At 59.2% G+C, this 15,927-nt stretch overlaps 7 protein-coding genes across 20 annotated transcripts; 4 read left to right on the top strand and 3 right to left on the bottom strand.

Moving 5' to 3' along the window:
* Positions 1 to 10: 10 nt before the first annotated feature.
* H310_13644 (CK1/TTBK protein kinase) lies at positions 11 to 1,687 on the top strand (the record flags this gene model as incomplete). Its single annotated transcript, XM_008881227.1, has 4 exons — positions 11 to 34; positions 93 to 532; positions 600 to 1,411; positions 1,476 to 1,687. 4 exons carry the CDS (start codon positions 11 to 13, stop codon positions 1,685 to 1,687), a joined length of 1,488 nt encoding a protein of 495 aa, XP_008879449.1.
* Positions 1,407 to 5,597, bottom strand: H310_13642 (hypothetical protein). 6 transcript variants are annotated; one of them, XM_008881224.1, is made up of 8 exons: positions 5,479 to 5,597; positions 5,172 to 5,422; positions 5,026 to 5,126; positions 4,722 to 4,977; positions 4,505 to 4,677; positions 2,250 to 4,456; positions 1,915 to 2,190; positions 1,407 to 1,852 (listed from the first exon to the last, which is right to left on the bottom strand). In XM_008881224.1, the coding sequence occupies exons 1-6, from the start codon at positions 5,561 to 5,563 to the stop codon at positions 4,405 to 4,407; spliced, it is 918 nt and encodes a 305-aa protein (XP_008879446.1). In that variant the 5' UTR covers positions 5,564 to 5,597; the 3' UTR covers positions 1,407 to 1,852; positions 1,915 to 2,190; positions 2,250 to 4,404. The 6 variants fall into 6 exon arrangements, with proteins under 6 accessions (XP_008879446.1, XP_008879443.1, XP_008879447.1 ...); XM_008881221.1 differs by having other exon boundaries at positions 1,407 to 2,190; XM_008881225.1 differs by having other exon boundaries at positions 1,407 to 2,190; positions 4,517 to 4,677.
* Positions 1,739 to 4,362, top strand: H310_13643 (hypothetical protein; the record flags this gene model as incomplete). The annotated part of the gene is made up of 7 exons (XM_008881226.1): positions 1,739 to 2,149; positions 2,198 to 2,245; positions 2,297 to 2,383; positions 2,429 to 2,674; positions 2,724 to 3,002; positions 3,060 to 3,152; positions 3,199 to 4,362. The coding sequence occupies 7 exons, from the start codon at positions 1,739 to 1,741 to the stop codon at positions 4,360 to 4,362; spliced, it is 2,328 nt and encodes a 775-aa protein (XP_008879448.1).
* A 176-nt stretch (positions 5,598 to 5,773) lies between the features above and the next one.
* H310_13641 (hypothetical protein) lies at positions 5,774 to 6,973 on the top strand (the record flags this gene model as incomplete). The annotated part of the gene is made up of 7 exons (XM_008881219.1): positions 5,774 to 5,820; positions 5,874 to 5,918; positions 5,973 to 6,063; positions 6,135 to 6,185; positions 6,217 to 6,371; positions 6,419 to 6,554; positions 6,593 to 6,973. The coding sequence occupies 7 exons, from the start codon at positions 5,774 to 5,776 to the stop codon at positions 6,971 to 6,973; spliced, it is 906 nt and encodes a 301-aa protein (XP_008879441.1).
* A 541-nt stretch (positions 6,974 to 7,514) lies between these two features.
* Positions 7,515 to 9,391, bottom strand: H310_13640 (TIGR01548 family HAD hydrolase). The gene is made up of 4 exons (XM_008881218.1): positions 8,693 to 9,391; positions 8,204 to 8,645; positions 8,003 to 8,158; positions 7,515 to 7,959 (listed from the first exon to the last, which is right to left on the bottom strand). Exons 1-4 carry the CDS (start codon positions 9,103 to 9,105, stop codon positions 7,615 to 7,617), a joined length of 1,356 nt encoding a protein of 451 aa, XP_008879440.1. The 5' UTR covers positions 9,106 to 9,391; the 3' UTR covers positions 7,515 to 7,614.
* Positions 9,392 to 9,477: 86 nt separating this feature from the next.
* On the top strand, positions 9,478 to 14,823 carry H310_13639 (hypothetical protein). Of its 9 annotated transcripts, XM_008881211.1 has the most exons (17): positions 9,478 to 9,804; positions 9,865 to 10,373; positions 10,422 to 10,576; positions 10,621 to 10,759; positions 10,809 to 10,932; positions 10,979 to 11,223; positions 11,281 to 11,343; positions 11,396 to 11,593; positions 11,650 to 11,859; positions 11,906 to 12,025; positions 12,077 to 12,228; positions 12,273 to 12,335; positions 12,380 to 12,472; positions 12,520 to 12,577; positions 12,624 to 12,755; positions 12,815 to 12,912; positions 12,958 to 14,823. In XM_008881211.1, exons 1-17 carry the CDS (start codon positions 9,540 to 9,542, stop codon positions 13,319 to 13,321), a joined length of 2,988 nt encoding a protein of 995 aa, XP_008879433.1. In that variant the 5' UTR covers positions 9,478 to 9,539; the 3' UTR covers positions 13,322 to 14,823. The 9 variants fall into 9 exon arrangements, with proteins under 9 accessions (XP_008879433.1, XP_008879431.1, XP_008879432.1 ...); XM_008881209.1 differs by having other exon boundaries at positions 12,815 to 14,823; XM_008881210.1 differs by having other exon boundaries at positions 12,624 to 12,912.
* H310_13638 (hypothetical protein) lies at positions 13,198 to 14,823 on the bottom strand. The gene is made up of 2 exons (XM_008881208.1): positions 13,848 to 14,823; positions 13,198 to 13,806 (listed from the first exon to the last, which is right to left on the bottom strand). Exons 1-2 carry the CDS (start codon positions 14,621 to 14,623, stop codon positions 13,380 to 13,382), a joined length of 1,203 nt encoding a protein of 400 aa, XP_008879430.1. The 5' UTR covers positions 14,624 to 14,823; the 3' UTR covers positions 13,198 to 13,379.
* Positions 14,824 to 15,927: the final 1,104 nt, after the last annotated feature.

Raw genomic sequence — 15,927 nt, 5'->3', positions numbered from 1 at the left:
GGGGGAAGCGATGGAAGAGAAGAACCTGCTCTTGGTACGTACGACGGGCGCGTGTGAGTGCGGGGTCGAGGCGGCGTCTAATGTGTCGATAGAATGGCGAAATTCTGCTCAATCGATGGCGTGTCGTGGAGAAAATCGGCGAGGGCACGTTCAGTCAAATCTACACAGCGTCCGACATGACAAACTCGTCACACCGAGTTGCTGTCAAGGTCGAGGCGCCGAGCCAGATGAAGCCCGTGCTGGAATGGGAAAGCCAAGTGCTTGTGGCACTGCAACGCAAGAGTCCATACGTGTGCAAGTATCACCACCACGGCAAACATGGCGAGAATTTCATCCTGGTCATGGAGTTGCTCGGCGACAACATGTCGAAAATTCGCCAGCAGCCAGACGCGGTCCACGGCGTCCCGTTGACCAAGTGCGTGTCGGCGGCAATTCAAATGCTCGACTGCCTCGAGTCGTTCCACCATGCTGGGTTCATCCACCGCGACATCAAGGCGTCCAACTTTGCGCTGTCGAACGGCAAGGACCCAAAGTACGTGCGTGCGCATCGATCCGGCGTGACCACGTGGTGCTGGGCTCACGCAACTGACCGTGCGTAGACGCTACTTTATCATTGACTTTGGGCTGTCCAAGCAGCACCTGGACCCGCAAGGCGCGCCGATTCCACCGCGCGACAAAGCTGAATTCCGTGGCACGTCCATGTACGCGTCGCTCCAGGCACATCGCCGCGAAGATCTTGGTCGGCGCGACGATTTATGGTCGTGGATGTATCTCGTCCTCGACTTTGTGCGCGGCGAACTCCCGTGGGCCCACGACGCCCAAAAGAAGAACCGAGAGGTCGTCGTTGAGCTCAAGGAGTACTTCACGGAGCAGCACCCCGAGCAGATGGTGGAGGGGCTGCCGGGCGCGCGCCACCTCCTCGCGATCATGGAGTACCTCAAGACGCTCGGGTACGGCGACGTGCCCAACTACAGCTACATCCGCAAGGCAATCAAGGCCGTCGAGGACGTGAACGACGAGGCGAGTCTGCTGCACGAGTGGGACGCCCTCCGGGACACCAAGGATCGCGCGGCCAAGTGGGTCAAGGCGCTGAAGCAAGGCGTCATGGACGACGACATGCTGCTCAAGGTTGCCAAGCACTACGGGTCATTCTTTGGGCTAGAGGACGCGCCCGATCGATTCAAGATGCAGGAGCACATTTGGAAAGTGGAAAAACGACTGAAAACGCAAACGTTGTCGGTGCTGCCGCCGACGATCCAGTCGTACGGAGAGCGCCGGCAGGCCGAGCAGAGGAAAAAGGTCGAGTCGCTGCAGCGGCGAAGAGAGGCCGACATGGCAGTACGACAAAACTTGGGCTCGGTAAAGCGCTTGACCCAACAGCTTGTCACGCCACCGTCCACGTTGTTGCCAGGTACGTGCTTGCTACTGTTTTGCTTGCATACGTCGCTAGCCGATGGTCTCATGTGCAGCAGTAGATATCCAGCAGGACGCCGCCCGCGTCAAGCTCTCGACCAACACGTCCGCGCTTCTCGTCCCGGGGGAATCGCCGACCGTCGGCACTCCGACCAACGTGGTCGTCGAGATGGACATTTCGCCACTGCCGCAGGACAAAGCCGTGACCATGCCAGCTCCTAGAAACGACGACAGACCTTCCCGGCCACCCAAACGGTCTCGGTGGGACGCATAAGCCAGTGATTTAGTAAAGATTTGGTCGCAATCGTCGCGAGGTCCAAAATGGATGGCGTTCGTGCAGTTACGGAGGTTTCGCCATAAGAAAACGTCGCCGCCGATGCGAGACGATGCCAACCCGCGCCGCACGCCGCTTCCGTCGCTGCGGACCATGTACCAGCGCCTACACACCATGTCGCCGTTCGTGCGGAGCAAGAGCAACAAGAACATCGTGGTGAACCCGACCATCGTCGACCTCGTGGCCGATCCGCTGGCCAAAGTTGGCGACAAATTGCATCACGTCGCGCCCGGCACGTACGAAGACGTCGTCGAGCGATTCCAGGCCGCGCGCCGCGACGTGCTCGAGGGCCACAAGAACGTTGCGATCGAAGAGAGTGTGCCCCACGTCGGCCTTGTCAAGGATTTGCTCCCGTCGATGGGGCAAGCGCCAACGACCGCCACGACCACGTGGACGTTGAATGTACGTGGGGATGCTGACCGCACCATTCTCACGAACGCTTGCTTCTAGGACATTCTGAACGAGATCCAAGTCGAGAAGAAGCTTCTGCAGCAGAACGTACGCGTCCTGTTGCAGCAGCGCCGCCTGAAGACGTTGTGGCCATTGTAGAAGCACGTGCTATGGGCGCAAGCCGAGCAGCAGGTGCAGAGCGTCGTCGCTTCCGCGGGACAGCCGCCGCAACTCGACGCATGCGAGGTGCGACCGCTCCATCGACGCACGCGACGACTTACTCGATCGAAGGCTGCACTGGAAGGCGCGGGGGTCGGCGCCGACCTCATCGCCGCCATTGTCAAAAACAGTGTAACGTTTGCTCAGGTGCCTGCGGTCCATCAATTGCTGTCGGCCCATCCAGAGATCGAAGCCGTGATCCAGACGGTGCAAAGGCACTACGTCGCGGCGGCGGATGGACAGCGTGCCGACCGGAACATGGTTCGCCTCGAGGCCGGGAAGGAGCACAACGACCTCGGACGACGTCCCATCACACCGGTGGGTACGAATTGCAACATGCTGTCGAGTGAAAGCGCAGCGATCGCAGGACAACGTACCGGTGGCCGCGACCAGTCGGTTGTACGACGTGCCGCTGTCCTTGTTCAAGGGCCTTACGCGGACGTCGCCGCGGCGTTCCGGCGACAAGCAGCGCGACCTCCTCGACATGCTGACGGCGCTCGCGAACCAAGTCGTCGATGAAAAAGTCGACGAGATCAAGCTGAGCCTGGTCGAAGCGAGCAATGCAAGCCACGCATTGTACACCGCCATCACGTTCATCGTGCTGTCTGCCATGTTTGGCGCGCTCAGCCTCTTTTTGCTGTCCCTCGTACCGACGCTCCACGACCGTCCGTTTCTCACCGATACATCAATGGATGGTTCGTAGTGGTTCACGCAATTCCTCAACGTGTACCTGTCCCTGTCGTACCTCGTCGCGCTCATCACCGCGTCGGGGTCGGCCATCTTCCTTGGCGTGCTGGTACGTGCTTCTCGGACGTGTGCTGCTGCCTCCCGACGGCCTCTAGTTTGCGTATGTCGGGTTACGGATCGTCAAAAACACGATGAAGTCGCTCCAGACGATCCTGTTGAGCCCGCAGCCCGCTCGGTCATCACACGCGCGACGTCCGCCGTCGGAGGCGATGGCCGCCTCCGATTCCGCGGCACCGCGAGGCACCCGCTCCTTCGCGGTGCGCCGACCCATGGACAAGCTGACGTCGTTGCTGGCAAAGAAAGGCCGGTCGCCCGTTCGTGCGCCAGTCGTGACGAACAATGAGGTCGCGGCAAGCATGCCGACTCTCCCAGAAACGGTACGCCATCACGTGCACGCGTCCGATGACGTCACGATCGCCGAGATGCATCATCGCCCGTGCCGCCGCATGGACCAAATTCCCGAAGAAAAATCCCATGGCGAGTGCGACGCAACTTGGCACGAAACGAGTTGCCCACCACCGCCCATCAACGAACGTGCGGAGGCGCATGCGGCCACCTGCCGCGCCGCACCTGTCGTCCTCCAGGTTCGGCGCTCCTCCGGCCATCCCTCGTTGTTGATCTCGGTGGAGAACCGCGTGGCGGAAGCCTCTGTCGACGTCCGCCAAGTCGACGTTGAAGTGCTCGGCAACGCAACGTCCGGAGCGGCGCCGGACGCACGAAAGCAGCACGGCACCACCATTTCGACGCAATGTCCATCCCGTCGTCGTCATGGTCCGATGGTTCGTCCAGCGAAACGCCGCCACAGACGTTGCGATCGCAGCCGATGCAGCGCGTTCTCCCACCGCTGTCGAGCATGGCGGGCCTCGAGACAAAGGAAAAACGTTGCGTGCGATGGCTGGAAACGATTGACGTGGAGCGAGCATTCGTTCGCACGACGGCATTTCCCACCGTGGCGCAACGCCGCCGTCGTCACAACCCACTCGCGCCATGACTGTGTGACGACCGTCGGTGAAAAGGCATCCATGTCCAAGGCGGCTGCAGCACGCAGGTGGCAGGGGCGGCTAACGGGCGTCCCGAGTGCGACGGCGGCGCCAACAAGCCAACCTGGGCCACATCTGGCGGCACGGACCGCCGCGATTGCATTCGTGCGCCGGATCATGGACCAAGCCGTTGCAACAGGTCCGCTCCCTCGATGCACCCACGACGCTGCTGGCAAAACAGCGACCATGCAAGACTCGAACGATGCGCATGCGACGTAGCGCAGCATGCCGCACTCACGACCCTCGACAGTGTTGTTCCGGTCATTCTCGTGGGTGGCCTACGCAAACTCGCTTGGCCAGCCACCCCAAGGGCCTACCAGCACACGTAAGCGCAAAAATCTCAACAACGTCGTGCACATACGACCCAACTTGCCACAGCGACGGGACTTTGGGAAACACAATGTACGACTCGTAAGGCACCTGGACGACTGCGTCGCTGAACGTCCCGATGACGTGGTTAGCAGGCACGTGTTCAAAATTGGTGGCGCCGTGACCGTTGGCCCACTCAAACCCAGACGAGGGAAGCCGAAAGACCTAGGACACGGCGTCGTGATGTGTTGGTGTTGGAGCAGTCCGACCTCGGTAATCTCGAATACAGTGTTTGGGGGGGTTGGGGCGGCATGGACGGGTGGGCCGGCCACCATGGACATTTCGTTGGCCAAGATGCGTATCACCGACTCGAACACGAGCTCGGCGCGAGATGTGTCGCCGGCGATCCCGCTCTCAAAGATCATGCCGACGCCACCGTGAGCTCCCGTGTATTCGTCCGTCAATGCGATTCCGCCGGCCAGGATGTACAACGGGTCGTGAAGGAGGACGTTGCACGGAAACCACCTGACGTCGGGATCACGCCGTGGTGTTTATGCGGGCGCGCATGCCTACCGGCCGACGGCGTAGTGCTGTGGGGTGAGCGGTCCGGCCATTTTCAAAAACGGTTCCGACGGCTTGTTCGTGGCATGGAGGTCCAGCACCAAATCGCTTTGCTAGAACTCACGTGGAGTGCACAAAGGTCGACAATCTCGGTGTACCTGCAGGAACGGCGCGATTTCTCGCGCCCGTGCTTGTTCGTACGGCTGGGACGAGTCGGTCGACGATGAGTCGAGGACAGACATCGTGAAGCATCGATTCAAATCCGCGTGCGGCGCGCTCCCACGCTGGTTCAATTCAATAGCCTTTGGGTTGCCCAAGATGAGCGTCAGCGTCCCAGACAGCAGAGGCGGACATCTCTTCTTGAGCCACTCGACGACGTGAACTCCAGTCAGTTCGTTCCCGTGCACCCCTACAACAACCCTGTAGACACGGGCCAATCCAGCACGGATCCAACGGAGGGTCTACCTCCCAAGACTGTCACATGCTTCCCAGTCGGCACACTGCCCACCGCTTGCCAGATGCAATGGCCAATTTCGCGAAAGGTTGCCATGACGGAGCCGCCGGTCGACGACGATGCTCGCTCGCTTCAGCTGTGTATCCGGATAACTTACACGGATAATATTTAAGCTTTTTCAGCCAATGAAGAGCATTCAAGCCCATTATTTCATCCAATCAAACATATCCATGCTTAGCCAATCCCAGTCAAAGCGCATCACATGATCTTCAACTGGGGTGGCGCACCGCGCGGCGGCCTTTCACGATGGCGTGCGGGTCGATGGCGTGGAGAGAGCTCCAGCGGGAGAACGAGTACCTTCGCCACGAGCTTGACCTCTTTCGCGGCGTCATGTGTGTGTTCATAGACGACTTGAACGTCAAGAACGAACAGTCGAGCACGTCATGAACAGGTACGTCCGTCCCCACCGCCGCAACCCTTCGACTTGGACTGCGTGCATGTACAGCTTAAGAGCCAAGAGTTTACTCGAAGCACAAAGCGAACGAGCAACTCCTCCGGTCCAAACTTACCCACTTAAAGGTGCTCCCCCGGGTGAAGTACTCGAGATCGAATGCTCACATTGTGGTGTGTTCTTCGCGCCAAAGACGTGAGCTTTGCACGCGTATAGAAGGAACTGGGCATTGCCCACAGTCAACTCCACGGGTATTTTCGTCGAAATGTACACGAACGGAAGATGAGGACCATTGTAGGCGATCGGGGGCGACTGCAGCTCAGGCGCTTTCCTGCGCGACGACCTGTTCCTCCATGGTTTCAGCTACCTGGACGCAGCAGGTCTGGGCATTTGCCGAGCATGGCACGACATGGTGATGGTCGAAGGCGTGTGGGAGGCTTTGTATGGCCGTCGGTAGAGAGATCGTCTCGATCTTCCGCCTGCCAACCCGGGACCGTCAGCGCGATCGAGTGGGCCGGCAAGAACAACTCGCGCCATCTTCTCGAGCAGAATTGGACGACTGGACAAGCCGTCGTCTCCACGTTGAGCAGACACAACGGGACTGTGACGTGCCTCGAGTTTGCCGGGCTGGAAAGGGTACAACTGCAAACGTGAGCAACTTCAAACGAGCGCAGGTGACTGGGTCTGACGATGGGAGCGTGATGCTGTCGTCGGTCGCGCCTCGGTCGGACGGTACGATGGCCTTCTTGTTTGCGCACGCGATGGTGACTAGACGAGCTCCCGCCCCGCGTCGATGTTCGCTCAGCAGCACACCACCGACAGGTCCGCTCGCCGTTCCTCGAACGTACAATGCGCTCCAGGACGAGTCGACTCGCACAAACTGCACTCGTTCTATGGCCACGACGGCCCTGGCATTGCGCTTGGATGGCGCGACGCGCATCAGCGGTTCCAACACGATCAAGTTGTGGAGCGTCCAGGCACGGTCCGCAGTCTCGGTTCACGACGGCGTCGTCGGGGACATGCATCCACACGCTGCGCGCGCACACACTGACTGAGTCCGCAGCGTGTCCGGGCGAAGAATCGCCAGCGATTCGTGTGAAAACTCTTGGGACGCTGCCGCTGCGAACGTCGTCGTTCGTGGACGCCATGGCCCACCCCATCTCACTGCCTCCAGGTGCGACCCCATCGAACTGTATCCTTCCCCCACTTCAAAATGGATGGGGACGCGTCATCGCGACGGGATGTCGGCGGCGCGGGATGTGCATCGATACGTCCAAGAGTTTGCCAGCCACGTGAGCGGGAATATGAGGTCAATGGGCTCCACGTGCGACGATTCGTCCATGATGGTGGGGCATGTTCGACCAACCGATCGGGGTTGTACATCGAGCGGGACGAGGTCGTCCGCGGCAACGCTGCCATCAAAGTTCCTGGGACCGGGTCGTGCGTCGCCACCATGCACACGTCATGTGCGTCGACGTACGGCCGCGAGATCGTGTCGGGCTCGTACGACACAACGATAAAAAATGTGGGACCTGCGGCGCCCGTTCACGTGGCCACTCGGCCGCCGTGTTTGCGCTGCAAGCCGACGCGGATCGTCTCGGGCAGCGCGGACATGCCAGTCAAGATCTTTAACTCTTTCATCATCTCTAAGCAGCAACATCGCGTGGTGGTCATTCGATGTGCTGTCGTAGTACTCCTAAACGAGGAGACCCTTGGTGCTCGGGACTCCAGCGGTCGCATCCACGGCGACGGCCTGGCGCAGCGCGCGGGCAAACGCCTTGAACGCCGCCTCGCTCTTGTGGTGGTCATTCGACCCCTTGAGCACGTCCGCATGCAACGTCAGCCGCGCGCTGCTCGCAAACGACACAAAAAAGTGCGGAATCATCTCGGTCGACAGGGTTCCAATGTTTGGGCGCACCAACTTGAGCTCGATCCAGCTCGACGCGCGGCTCGAGATGTCGACAACGACCTGGGCAAGAGCTTCGTCCAGAGGCACGAGCGCCGACCCGAACCGCGCGATTCCTTGGCGTTTTCCGAGCGCCTAGGCATCGGCTGCAGGACGATCGACGGACTCGGCAACCTACCTTGTCAAAAGCCTCCCCGAACGCGAGCCCGCAGTCCTCGACCGTGTGGTGATCATCGATCCAAGTGTCGCCCTTGCACACAAGGACGAGGTTGAATCGCGCGTGTTTCGCGACTGCGTCCAGCATGTGGTCCAAAAACCCGATCCCGGTGTTCACCTGGGGCACGGTGTCACACGGCGGCCTACCGCTCGATGCACGTACCTCACACTGCCCAGACCCGTCCAAGTTGAGCTGGACTTGAATCGATGTTTCTTTGGTCTTCCGAGTGACGCAGCTCACGCGGGCACCGGTGAAGAAGTGCGCAGTGTCGGTGACGACTGCCGTGTTTGGTGGGCGGACGATGTCGAGAAGCTCGTCGCAGCCGGGGCGCAGCACCCGTGTGGCCCCGGAGGCTATTAATTTCGGCGTAATGGACGGCTCCGCGTTCTCCAGGATGCTCTTGGCATAGACTTGAGGAGTCAGCACGCCAATCGCAGCAACGTGCGCCTGTGCGGCAGCGACAATGTCGTCGACAGTGTCGCCGAGCATGGCAGCTTCGCTGGGTGCGACGCCCAGCGCCTTCAACGCGAGGACGATCGGGGCAGGAGACGGTTTCGGAGGGGCATCTTCCATGCAGATCATGGTTGGAAACAAGTCTTCGAGTCTACGATCGTGGCATTGTCAGGAAGGACGAGGAAACGGGCAGCGCACTCGAAATCCTTGAGAAATTTGATGCAATCCTTCTTGGGACGCCCCGTGACCACCGCCATTCCATTTGGAAGTCGACGATGCAGCTCTTCCAAGAGCCCCTTGGACGGGAGCAGCGTTTCGAGGCGGTACAGACCTGGCGTCCCGTCCGTGCCTTGGTAGATCTCTTCAAATGCAACTGTGACTTGCTCGAGGGTGACCTCGACCGACTTGGACGTGATCAAGCGGTGGGTCAGCACCCAATCGTTATTGGCGTTGCCTGCCAGTTTGGCGTCGTCAATGTCGACGTGGGTCACCGTGACGCCAAACCTTGCCGCCGTCGACACGATGGCTGCTCGATACGACCGCGACACTTCGGCGAGGACGCCGTCCATGTCCCAGAGCAGCGCTTTCAGCGGCGTCACCGACGATGCCATTTTCGCACTTGTCACCGGATGTTGAAATGGGCCGCGCCTTTCAGAGAAAAAAATCTTTTTTGGCGCATTTTCATGTGGTCGGAACGCCCGATTCGGCAACGTTCTCTTGGTCGGGCACCGCCGTCGTGTAACCTGGAGAGGTGGGTTTGGGTGCCAACTGGCACGTGGGCTTCAACGTACTTCTGCAATCGATCTGATACACAAGGGGGGGAGGGTTGCCTCAGGTCGTCGCGGGCAGTGTGCACTGCGGAATGCGATCGCTGCGACGGCGCTGTATCTATCGCGGGAACACCAAGACGGGATTTAGTAGGTCGGGTCATGTACTAGTAATAGCCCAAGCGTACTTAGTACAATCGCACTTAAGTCATTCTGGTCGGGGCGGGGCTTCAACCCACCGACACACGATCGATCGCGAAGCGCAGCCGACGACGTCGATGCGCCGAAGGATGTTGCTGACACCGTGGTTGGGGCTCGTGGTGGCGGTGTTGTTACTTGTGCAGCGAGTCCGTGGGGGCGGTATCGTGCTTGTCCCGTCGGGAAGCGTGAACCTTGTGTCTGGACGGAATGTAACAGGGTTCCTCTCGTGCGACCCGCCACCAACAAACGATGTTGTCATCGACATGGCGTTGACGAGTCGCGGCGGCGAGAGCGAGCGTAACTTTCCTGTGATCACTCCCAATCGAGTCCGCATTCGCGCAGGTGAACCTGGCATTGCCCACTGTTGGGAAACGATGCGTCGGCGCTCACTCGCCAATGTAGGCACCACGTCGGCATCGTTTACTGTGGAAGGCCGCGGGGAAGGTCGATTTTACGTACAATACCAAGTAACACTCAACTTGGACTACCACGTCAAGCACGCAGAGTCTGTGATCATGGTGCTGAGCGCGAACGATGGGTGGGAAGGGATCCAATTTCAAATTGGACTCAACTTGGCTGTGTTTGGCGCCGGGTTGGTGTTTTTCGTGTGGCGCCGGTTGTTTCCGCGACTGCGCCTTCCGATCTGGCACTCGCACCCGGCCGGGCTCTTCGAAAGGATCAACTTTGATCAGTTGCCGCCGGGCAAGTTCCAGTCCAAGTATGGCATGGCGTTGCGCCACGGGTCGTCGCTGTCGGACCGCGCGCGTCGCTTTGTCAGCTTGCCGTGCGACGGCAAGGACGTGATCGAAATTGCAGGGCTGGATGCGGCGCTCAGCATGCGGCTACACGCGGATTTGGGCCACCTCTTTCTCTTCCTCACCGTCTTTAGCGTCGGCGTTTTAATCCCGATCGTACGACGATGCATGGTGGAGAAGGGCTCATGCGTGCTGCTTGCATAGCATTACATGTCTGGCAAAGACTCGGACGACCCGTACTTGGACGTGTCGTTCCAGGAGACTACTATCGGGAACGTCCCTCTGCAGAGCCACTGGTACTGGGGCCACGTGGCCATGACGTACCTGACGGTGCTGTGCGTGCTGCGCCTGCTCAAGAGGTCCGTCTCGGGTTCCCATCGTCGTCTTTAGCCGCACGGTGTAGGCAAGACGACGTTGGCCAGCGGGTGAACGTCGACTCGACGCGCGCAGTCGGCCATCGCAGCGTCCTCATCAGCTCGGGCCTCCCAAAGGACATGAACTCGTTCCAGCTGCGCCAGAGCCTGGCCAAGATCTGTTGCCCCGTGCGGCGGCGCCAATCGATGGTCTGAGTGTGCCTTACCTCTCTTCTAGGCGGACATCAAGGCGACGGTCGTGATCCACGACCTCCAAAGTCTCTATCGAATCCTGGACCAGCGCGTCAAGCTCCGCAACGAGTACAACCGCCTCCTCACAACGTACGCGCGAGCCAATTCAGGTAGTGTGCCGCCAGCCCCTGTCCCGACTGACTGCGTGGCTCGAAGGCACCCTCCCTGGCTGCGTGCGTTGGTGCCCCGGCGGCGTCTGCTGTCCATCGGTGCCCGAGGTCATTTCGTCGTACGTGTCATGCCTGCCGTGTCGGTCGCTGTGCTGTTCGGTGCCGTCCCAAGTGCAGTACTCGCCCGAACACAGCGGCGCTCGCGACATCGCGTCCATCTTGGAGAACGCGCTTCTCCGCGACCGGCTACGTGCTGCATCGATCCAGAAAGAGCTCGAATCGTTTCCTAGCGTACGACGCCGCCGCCGCCTGCATCATGGTTGGTTTTTCACATGATTCTGTGACCAGCACGTGCTGGACCTGTACGCCAAGCGCCAGAGCACGGGCGCCGCGTTTGTCGTGTTTAGCACGGTACCGATTCTTGTCTCGTCCTTGTCGACGGGACCGAATGAGGATGCGGTAGGTGAAAGCCAAGCTCGATTTTGACGAGCGCGTGCGGCTAGCGCAAAAGCGGCAGCTCCCGGAAATCGTGTTTCCGTGGGATGTCATGTCCCATCGCGACCTGACCAAACTGGAGGAGCAGCCCGTGGACACGTCGATCCTCAAATCGCTCGTGCTCCGCGCCGCGCCCGAGCCAGACGACGTGAACTGGCCCAACTTGGTATGCCTCGGTCGGTCGGGTGGTTCGTCACGGTGTTTGTTGTTGGGGGGTGGCAGACGTACAAGCCGCAGTCTGTCAAGCGGCTGTGCATGTTTGTCTTTTACCAGCTCATGACGGTCGTTATCATCATCGTCTTCTCGACGCCGACCGCCGTCCTCATCTACATGAAGCTCGACAACCAGAGCGCGGTCTATGCCATGTTTACGCAAGACGTGACGTCGATCGTGGCCAAGTTTGCGACGTCGTACCTGCCGTCGCTGCTGCTGGTGAGAGCCACGTGGCTGTCCGTCGCGGCTCTCACTCGCGGCGTAGATTGCAGTGAACTGGTGCTTGTTGACATCGCTTTTCTACGTGACTACGTTTGAGCCGTGGCTGAGCGAGTCGGAGCGCATGAAGAGCTTCTTGAAGAAGGGGTTTTCATACCTTTTGCTGGTACGAACGCCGCAACGACGACGTGTTGTCGATGCGTCATTGTTGGGATAGAGCTCCATCGTGCTGCCGTCGATCGGAGTCACGGCGGTCTACCTCGCCAGCGAGCAAGGGTCGAGCTTCCACCACGGGTCCGAAGCAGCCTACATTGAAAAGTTTATGTTTCAACTCGGCCGCAACTTTTTCATTGCTTACGTGTGTCAACGGTACCCGTCCGCGGTGTGGACGACGACCCATGACCATGTGTCAGGGCATTTCTCGGGTCGATCCTGCAGCTGCTGCGCGTCGGCGAGCGATTCGTGTACCAGCCATGGTAAGCGTCGAGTTCGTCTGCGGCACGTCACCGGTCGCGACTAGGCTCCGCGCGCGCGCCGTGACCAAAGCCGAACGACGCGACGCGGACCGACCGTGGCCGTATTATTTTGGCTACGACTACGCGGTCGTGCTCAGGTACGCCTACCGGTCGTCGTCGCGAGCGATGTCATCGGTGTGCGTAGCACATTCATGGTGACGCTGCTCGGCGTCGTGCTGTCGCCGCTGTTGACGCCATTCGGGGTAAGTTGTCGGCGTCGCGACCAGGATGCGCATCGGCGGCGTGTAGGCGGTGTACTTTTACATGAAGTATTTCACGATGAAGTACAACTTGCTGTACGTCCACCCGAAGAGCGCCGGCCGCGGCCACGTTGCGCGATCGGCGTACACGATTATCTTTGTCTGCCTCGTCCTGTTTGAGGTGCGCGACGCCGCACCGTCTCGGCGACATCTCCTGACCGTGGTTGTTGTTGGGCAAAGTTCACGGTGGCAGTGGTGATTTTGGAAGTTGGCCGGAAGGAGCAGTTTGCGGCCATGGTGACGTTGATTTGCACCACGATCGCGCTCTACTTGGGCTGGTACATCGTCCGCCATGGTCGACGCAGCTTGACCGACGGGTGTAGGTGGCGGCTGCGGCATCGCGGGGTCCTGTCGTCGTGGCACCGTCGTACCCTGGACGGAACGCCCCACAACGTCGGTCGTGGGCCGCACAATCTCAAACATGTGCCGGAGCGCATGCAGATGCGCGTCGCATTCAATCGATTGATCGCATACACGACCGCGCGGCGCGAGCTGGACGAGCAGCGCGCGTACATCAACCCGTACGACGCCGGGCTCAAGGTGTTCAACTGCATCTACACCCAGCAAAAGGCGACGACCGACCTCCGCGACAAACGATATGCCTTTGACAAACTCAAGGCCGTGGCGGCCGCCACGACTCGGCGGCAAGCATTCGTCGCCAAGCGCACCAAAGCACTCGCTGTTTAAGAAATATAATGCTGCCGACCACGTTGCAGGTCAGGGATGCAGTCGTATGTTGAAGCGCCTAACAGACTACCTGGCGAACCATGCGGCCTGCATGTTGGCTCATCTCGCGCTTGAAAAATCCTGCTTGTTCCGCCTGCTCCCATGCAGGGAGAAGGGCGGTGCGACTGGGCCAAGCTCGGTCGACCGTCTCGATGGGCACGAGCGCGTTGTGTCGGCGAAGTCCGGCCAGATTCAAGTGGGGCAGCGTTCGACTCAGCGTGACTTGGCGGCAGTTCAACAGGTTCAAGTTCTGCAGGTGGTGCAGCGACTCGGAGATGGCGCAAACCGCTGCGTCCGTGATGCGAGGGCACTGCGACAGATCGAGCGTCTTCAGCGCCACCAACGACGAGCACATGGCGCGCACGCCATCATCCGACACCTTGTAGCAGTAGCGCAAGTTCAAATGCTCCAACGTTGCAAGGGTGGCGGCGATGCTTTGCGCGATTCTACCGCGACATGATGGCATTCAATCACGATCGAGACGCACCTGTCGTCGACGTTGTGGCAGTATTGTAGGCTCAGACTGCGCAGGGCTTCGCACGTGTCGAGCATTCCTTCCAATTCGCGCATCTTGATGCCGTGACAACCTTCTAGGATAATCGTGTCCACGTGGGTGGCGCTCAGCGCTTGCAGCCCGCTGCCCACGAGCAAGTGGCAACCCGTGAGATCCAGCATCCGTAGCGACGTGCGGCTGTTCGTCACAAGCACGGCCAAACCAGCGTCGTCGAGAGGCATGTTGACAATGTGGACTTGGCAAAGGCGTCGGCACATCGCCAAGAGCTCCTGAAGGCCGCGGGCGTCCAACGCAGGACACATGTCGATGCGAAGGACGCGCAAGTTTTCGAGCACTCGACGGCTCTCAGAGGACGAAAATGCATCGCGCGACACGTGAGTGCATCCGACAAGGTGCAGTTCGTTCAACGAATGGCCGTGGCGGGTGAGAACAGACTGCCACGTCGGCAGAGACCACTTTCGCTCGGATGCGCCATGGCAAGCGTGCTTGACGCCGGACATGCACGGCGCACACTTGCCGCAAAATGTCTCGAGTTTGGAGGTTAATCCAACGTGGGAAAGCTCGCGGCAAGTGGAGAGGAGGCGAACCTGGTCGGCGGTGGGCAGGAACTCCATGACGTTGCCTAGGGCGTTCGCGTCGAGGCAGGTGATGCCCACGCTCTCGTTCGCCGTGGGCCACGTGTAGAGTGGTGGGGATTCGTGGGCGTCGTCGCTGGATACGCGGCGGCAGTCCCGTTTGCACATGTTCATCGAAGTGACTTGTTGGCGCACGGTTTACAGGCTCTGACAATACACGCCTTTCGTTTCTCCTTTGCGCGCAGTAATCCACTGGTGTTGCGGGCAGTCCTTGAGCATTCAACCACTCGAAGCGTGCCGTTGGGACTGGGACGCTGAGGTGTCTGGGGTACCCGCGAAGAGTCTCTCGCAAGAGACTGGGCCTTCGAGAAGCGCAAGTCGATTTGACGAAGGCCAACGAGCGACCGTGTCACATCGTTCGTTCAAAATATATGTCTACAATCGACTGCTGGATGGAGAGGCAGACTGTCGTGTTCTAACTGAGGCGGCTGAAGGGCGAGGATGGAGGTGCGCCAAACATGAACGAGCCCTCTCTCGCGGCCACCACATCCGCCCCACCGGAGCCGACCTGCATGGAGTGAATGATCATATTATCGGTGATCGGAGTAATTTTGACCGCACAGCTCCATTTCGTAGTACTACTAAGTAGTACTAGTATAGCGATCGTTCATTAGTAGAAAAAAGTCGGATGGGCTTTGTAAATTTTGAATTATTGCCGGACAAGCTTCCGAAATTTTCGTTCATTGGAATGCCTTTTCTTTCCAAACGGCAAGTTGAATGCTAAAATATTGAAAGTGAACATGAAAAAATCGGACAGAAATCCTGTATCCATCGATTGGCACAAACTCGCCCCATCATGGCAGAAGTAGGCCTTTCAGGAACCAACTCGACCCGTCAGCTGTCCACAACAGTGCAGGACCTTCGCGACAATCGACTTGCCATGAGTTCCAAAAAAGGGTACCCCCGCGGCATCAATCAGGTCGTCATTTGGCTACATTCACCTGGATGCTCGAATATGGTAAACGACGACGGTTCCCATAATCTCGACGAGTTTGGATACGCCGAATTCACTTAGTTTGGTCTGTATAAGTACAAGCACGCTAAGGTGTCCCTGTCGACGCTATCTGGTTATTATCGTCCTGCCATAAGGACTACTGCAATCGACACAATGTACCGCTTCCAGTTGCTTCGCCACCGATGCAACAGTTATCTACCAAGGTGAGCGATGATGCTTCGAACTACCTATATGTCCATGATCAGTATGTAGGGATTCGGAGACTGTGCGCAAGCGAGACACAATCTGGTACTATCAAGCGGGGTGGAAAACAGCCCTTACATTATCATCTATATGTTGCTCTGTGCAGGAAAGCTTCAAAAAGCTGGACGCTGGTTTCACGCACCTGTTTCTCATCTTGACTTGGAACCTCATGTGCCGCTCCAAACCGACTTCAACTGTGCGCATCGGCCATCTCACCGAC

This window comes from Aphanomyces invadans (genome assembly GCF_000520115.1).
Source record: "Aphanomyces invadans strain NJM9701 unplaced genomic scaffold supercont1.55, whole genome shotgun sequence".
Lineage (NCBI taxonomy): Eukaryota > Oomycota > Saprolegniomycetes > Saprolegniales > Verrucalvaceae > Aphanomyces > Aphanomyces invadans.
This window is presented reverse-complemented; position numbering and strand designations above follow the sequence as displayed.

What these genes read in the sequence shown, in the direction of transcription:
- H310_13640 (XM_008881218.1), bottom strand. Translation starts at nt 9,105, where the DNA reads ATGGCATCGTCGGTGACGCCGCTGAAAGCGCTGCTCTGGGACATGGAC. An exon ending in ACGGGTCTGGGCAGTGTGAG is followed by an intron (nt 8,159 to 8,203) that starts GTACGTGCATCG and finishes ACCGTGCCCCAG; the next exon opens with GTGAACACCGGGATCGGGTT. An exon ending in TCGGGGAGGCTTTTGACAAG is followed by an intron (nt 7,960 to 8,002) that starts GTAGGTTGCCGA and finishes GCCGATGCCTAG; the next exon opens with GCGCTCGGAAAACGCCAAGG.
- H310_13639 (XM_008881209.1), top strand. Translation starts at nt 9,540, where the DNA reads ATGCGCCGAAGGATGTTGCTGACACCGTGGTTGGGGCTCGTGGTGGCG. An exon ending in TCGGCGTTTTAATCCCGATC is followed by an intron (nt 10,374 to 10,421) that starts GTACGACGATGC and finishes CTGCTTGCATAG; the next exon opens with CATTACATGTCTGGCAAAGA. An exon ending in GACTACGCGGTCGTGCTCAG is followed by an intron (nt 12,473 to 12,519) that starts GTACGCCTACCG and finishes CGGTGTGCGTAG; the next exon opens with CACATTCATGGTGACGCTGC.
- H310_13638 (XM_008881208.1), bottom strand. Translation starts at nt 14,623, where the DNA reads ATGAACATGTGCAAACGGGACTGCCGCCGCGTATCCAGCGACGACGCC. An exon ending in TGCCACAACGTCGACGACAG is followed by an intron (nt 13,807 to 13,847) that starts GTGCGTCTCGAT and finishes ATGTCGCGGTAG; the next exon opens with AATCGCGCAAAGCATCGCCG.
- H310_13642 (XM_008881220.1), bottom strand. Translation starts at nt 5,563, where the DNA reads ATGGCAACCTTTCGCGAAATTGGCCATTGCATCTGGCAAGCGGTGGGC. An exon ending in GCATGTGACAGTCTTGGGAG is followed by an intron (nt 5,423 to 5,478) that starts GTAGACCCTCCG and finishes GGGTTGTTGTAG; the next exon opens with GGGTGCACGGGAACGAACTG. An exon ending in AAATCGCGCCGTTCCTGCAG is followed by an intron (nt 5,127 to 5,171) that starts GTACACCGAGAT and finishes CGTGAGTTCTAG; the next exon opens with CAAAGCGATTTGGTGCTGGA.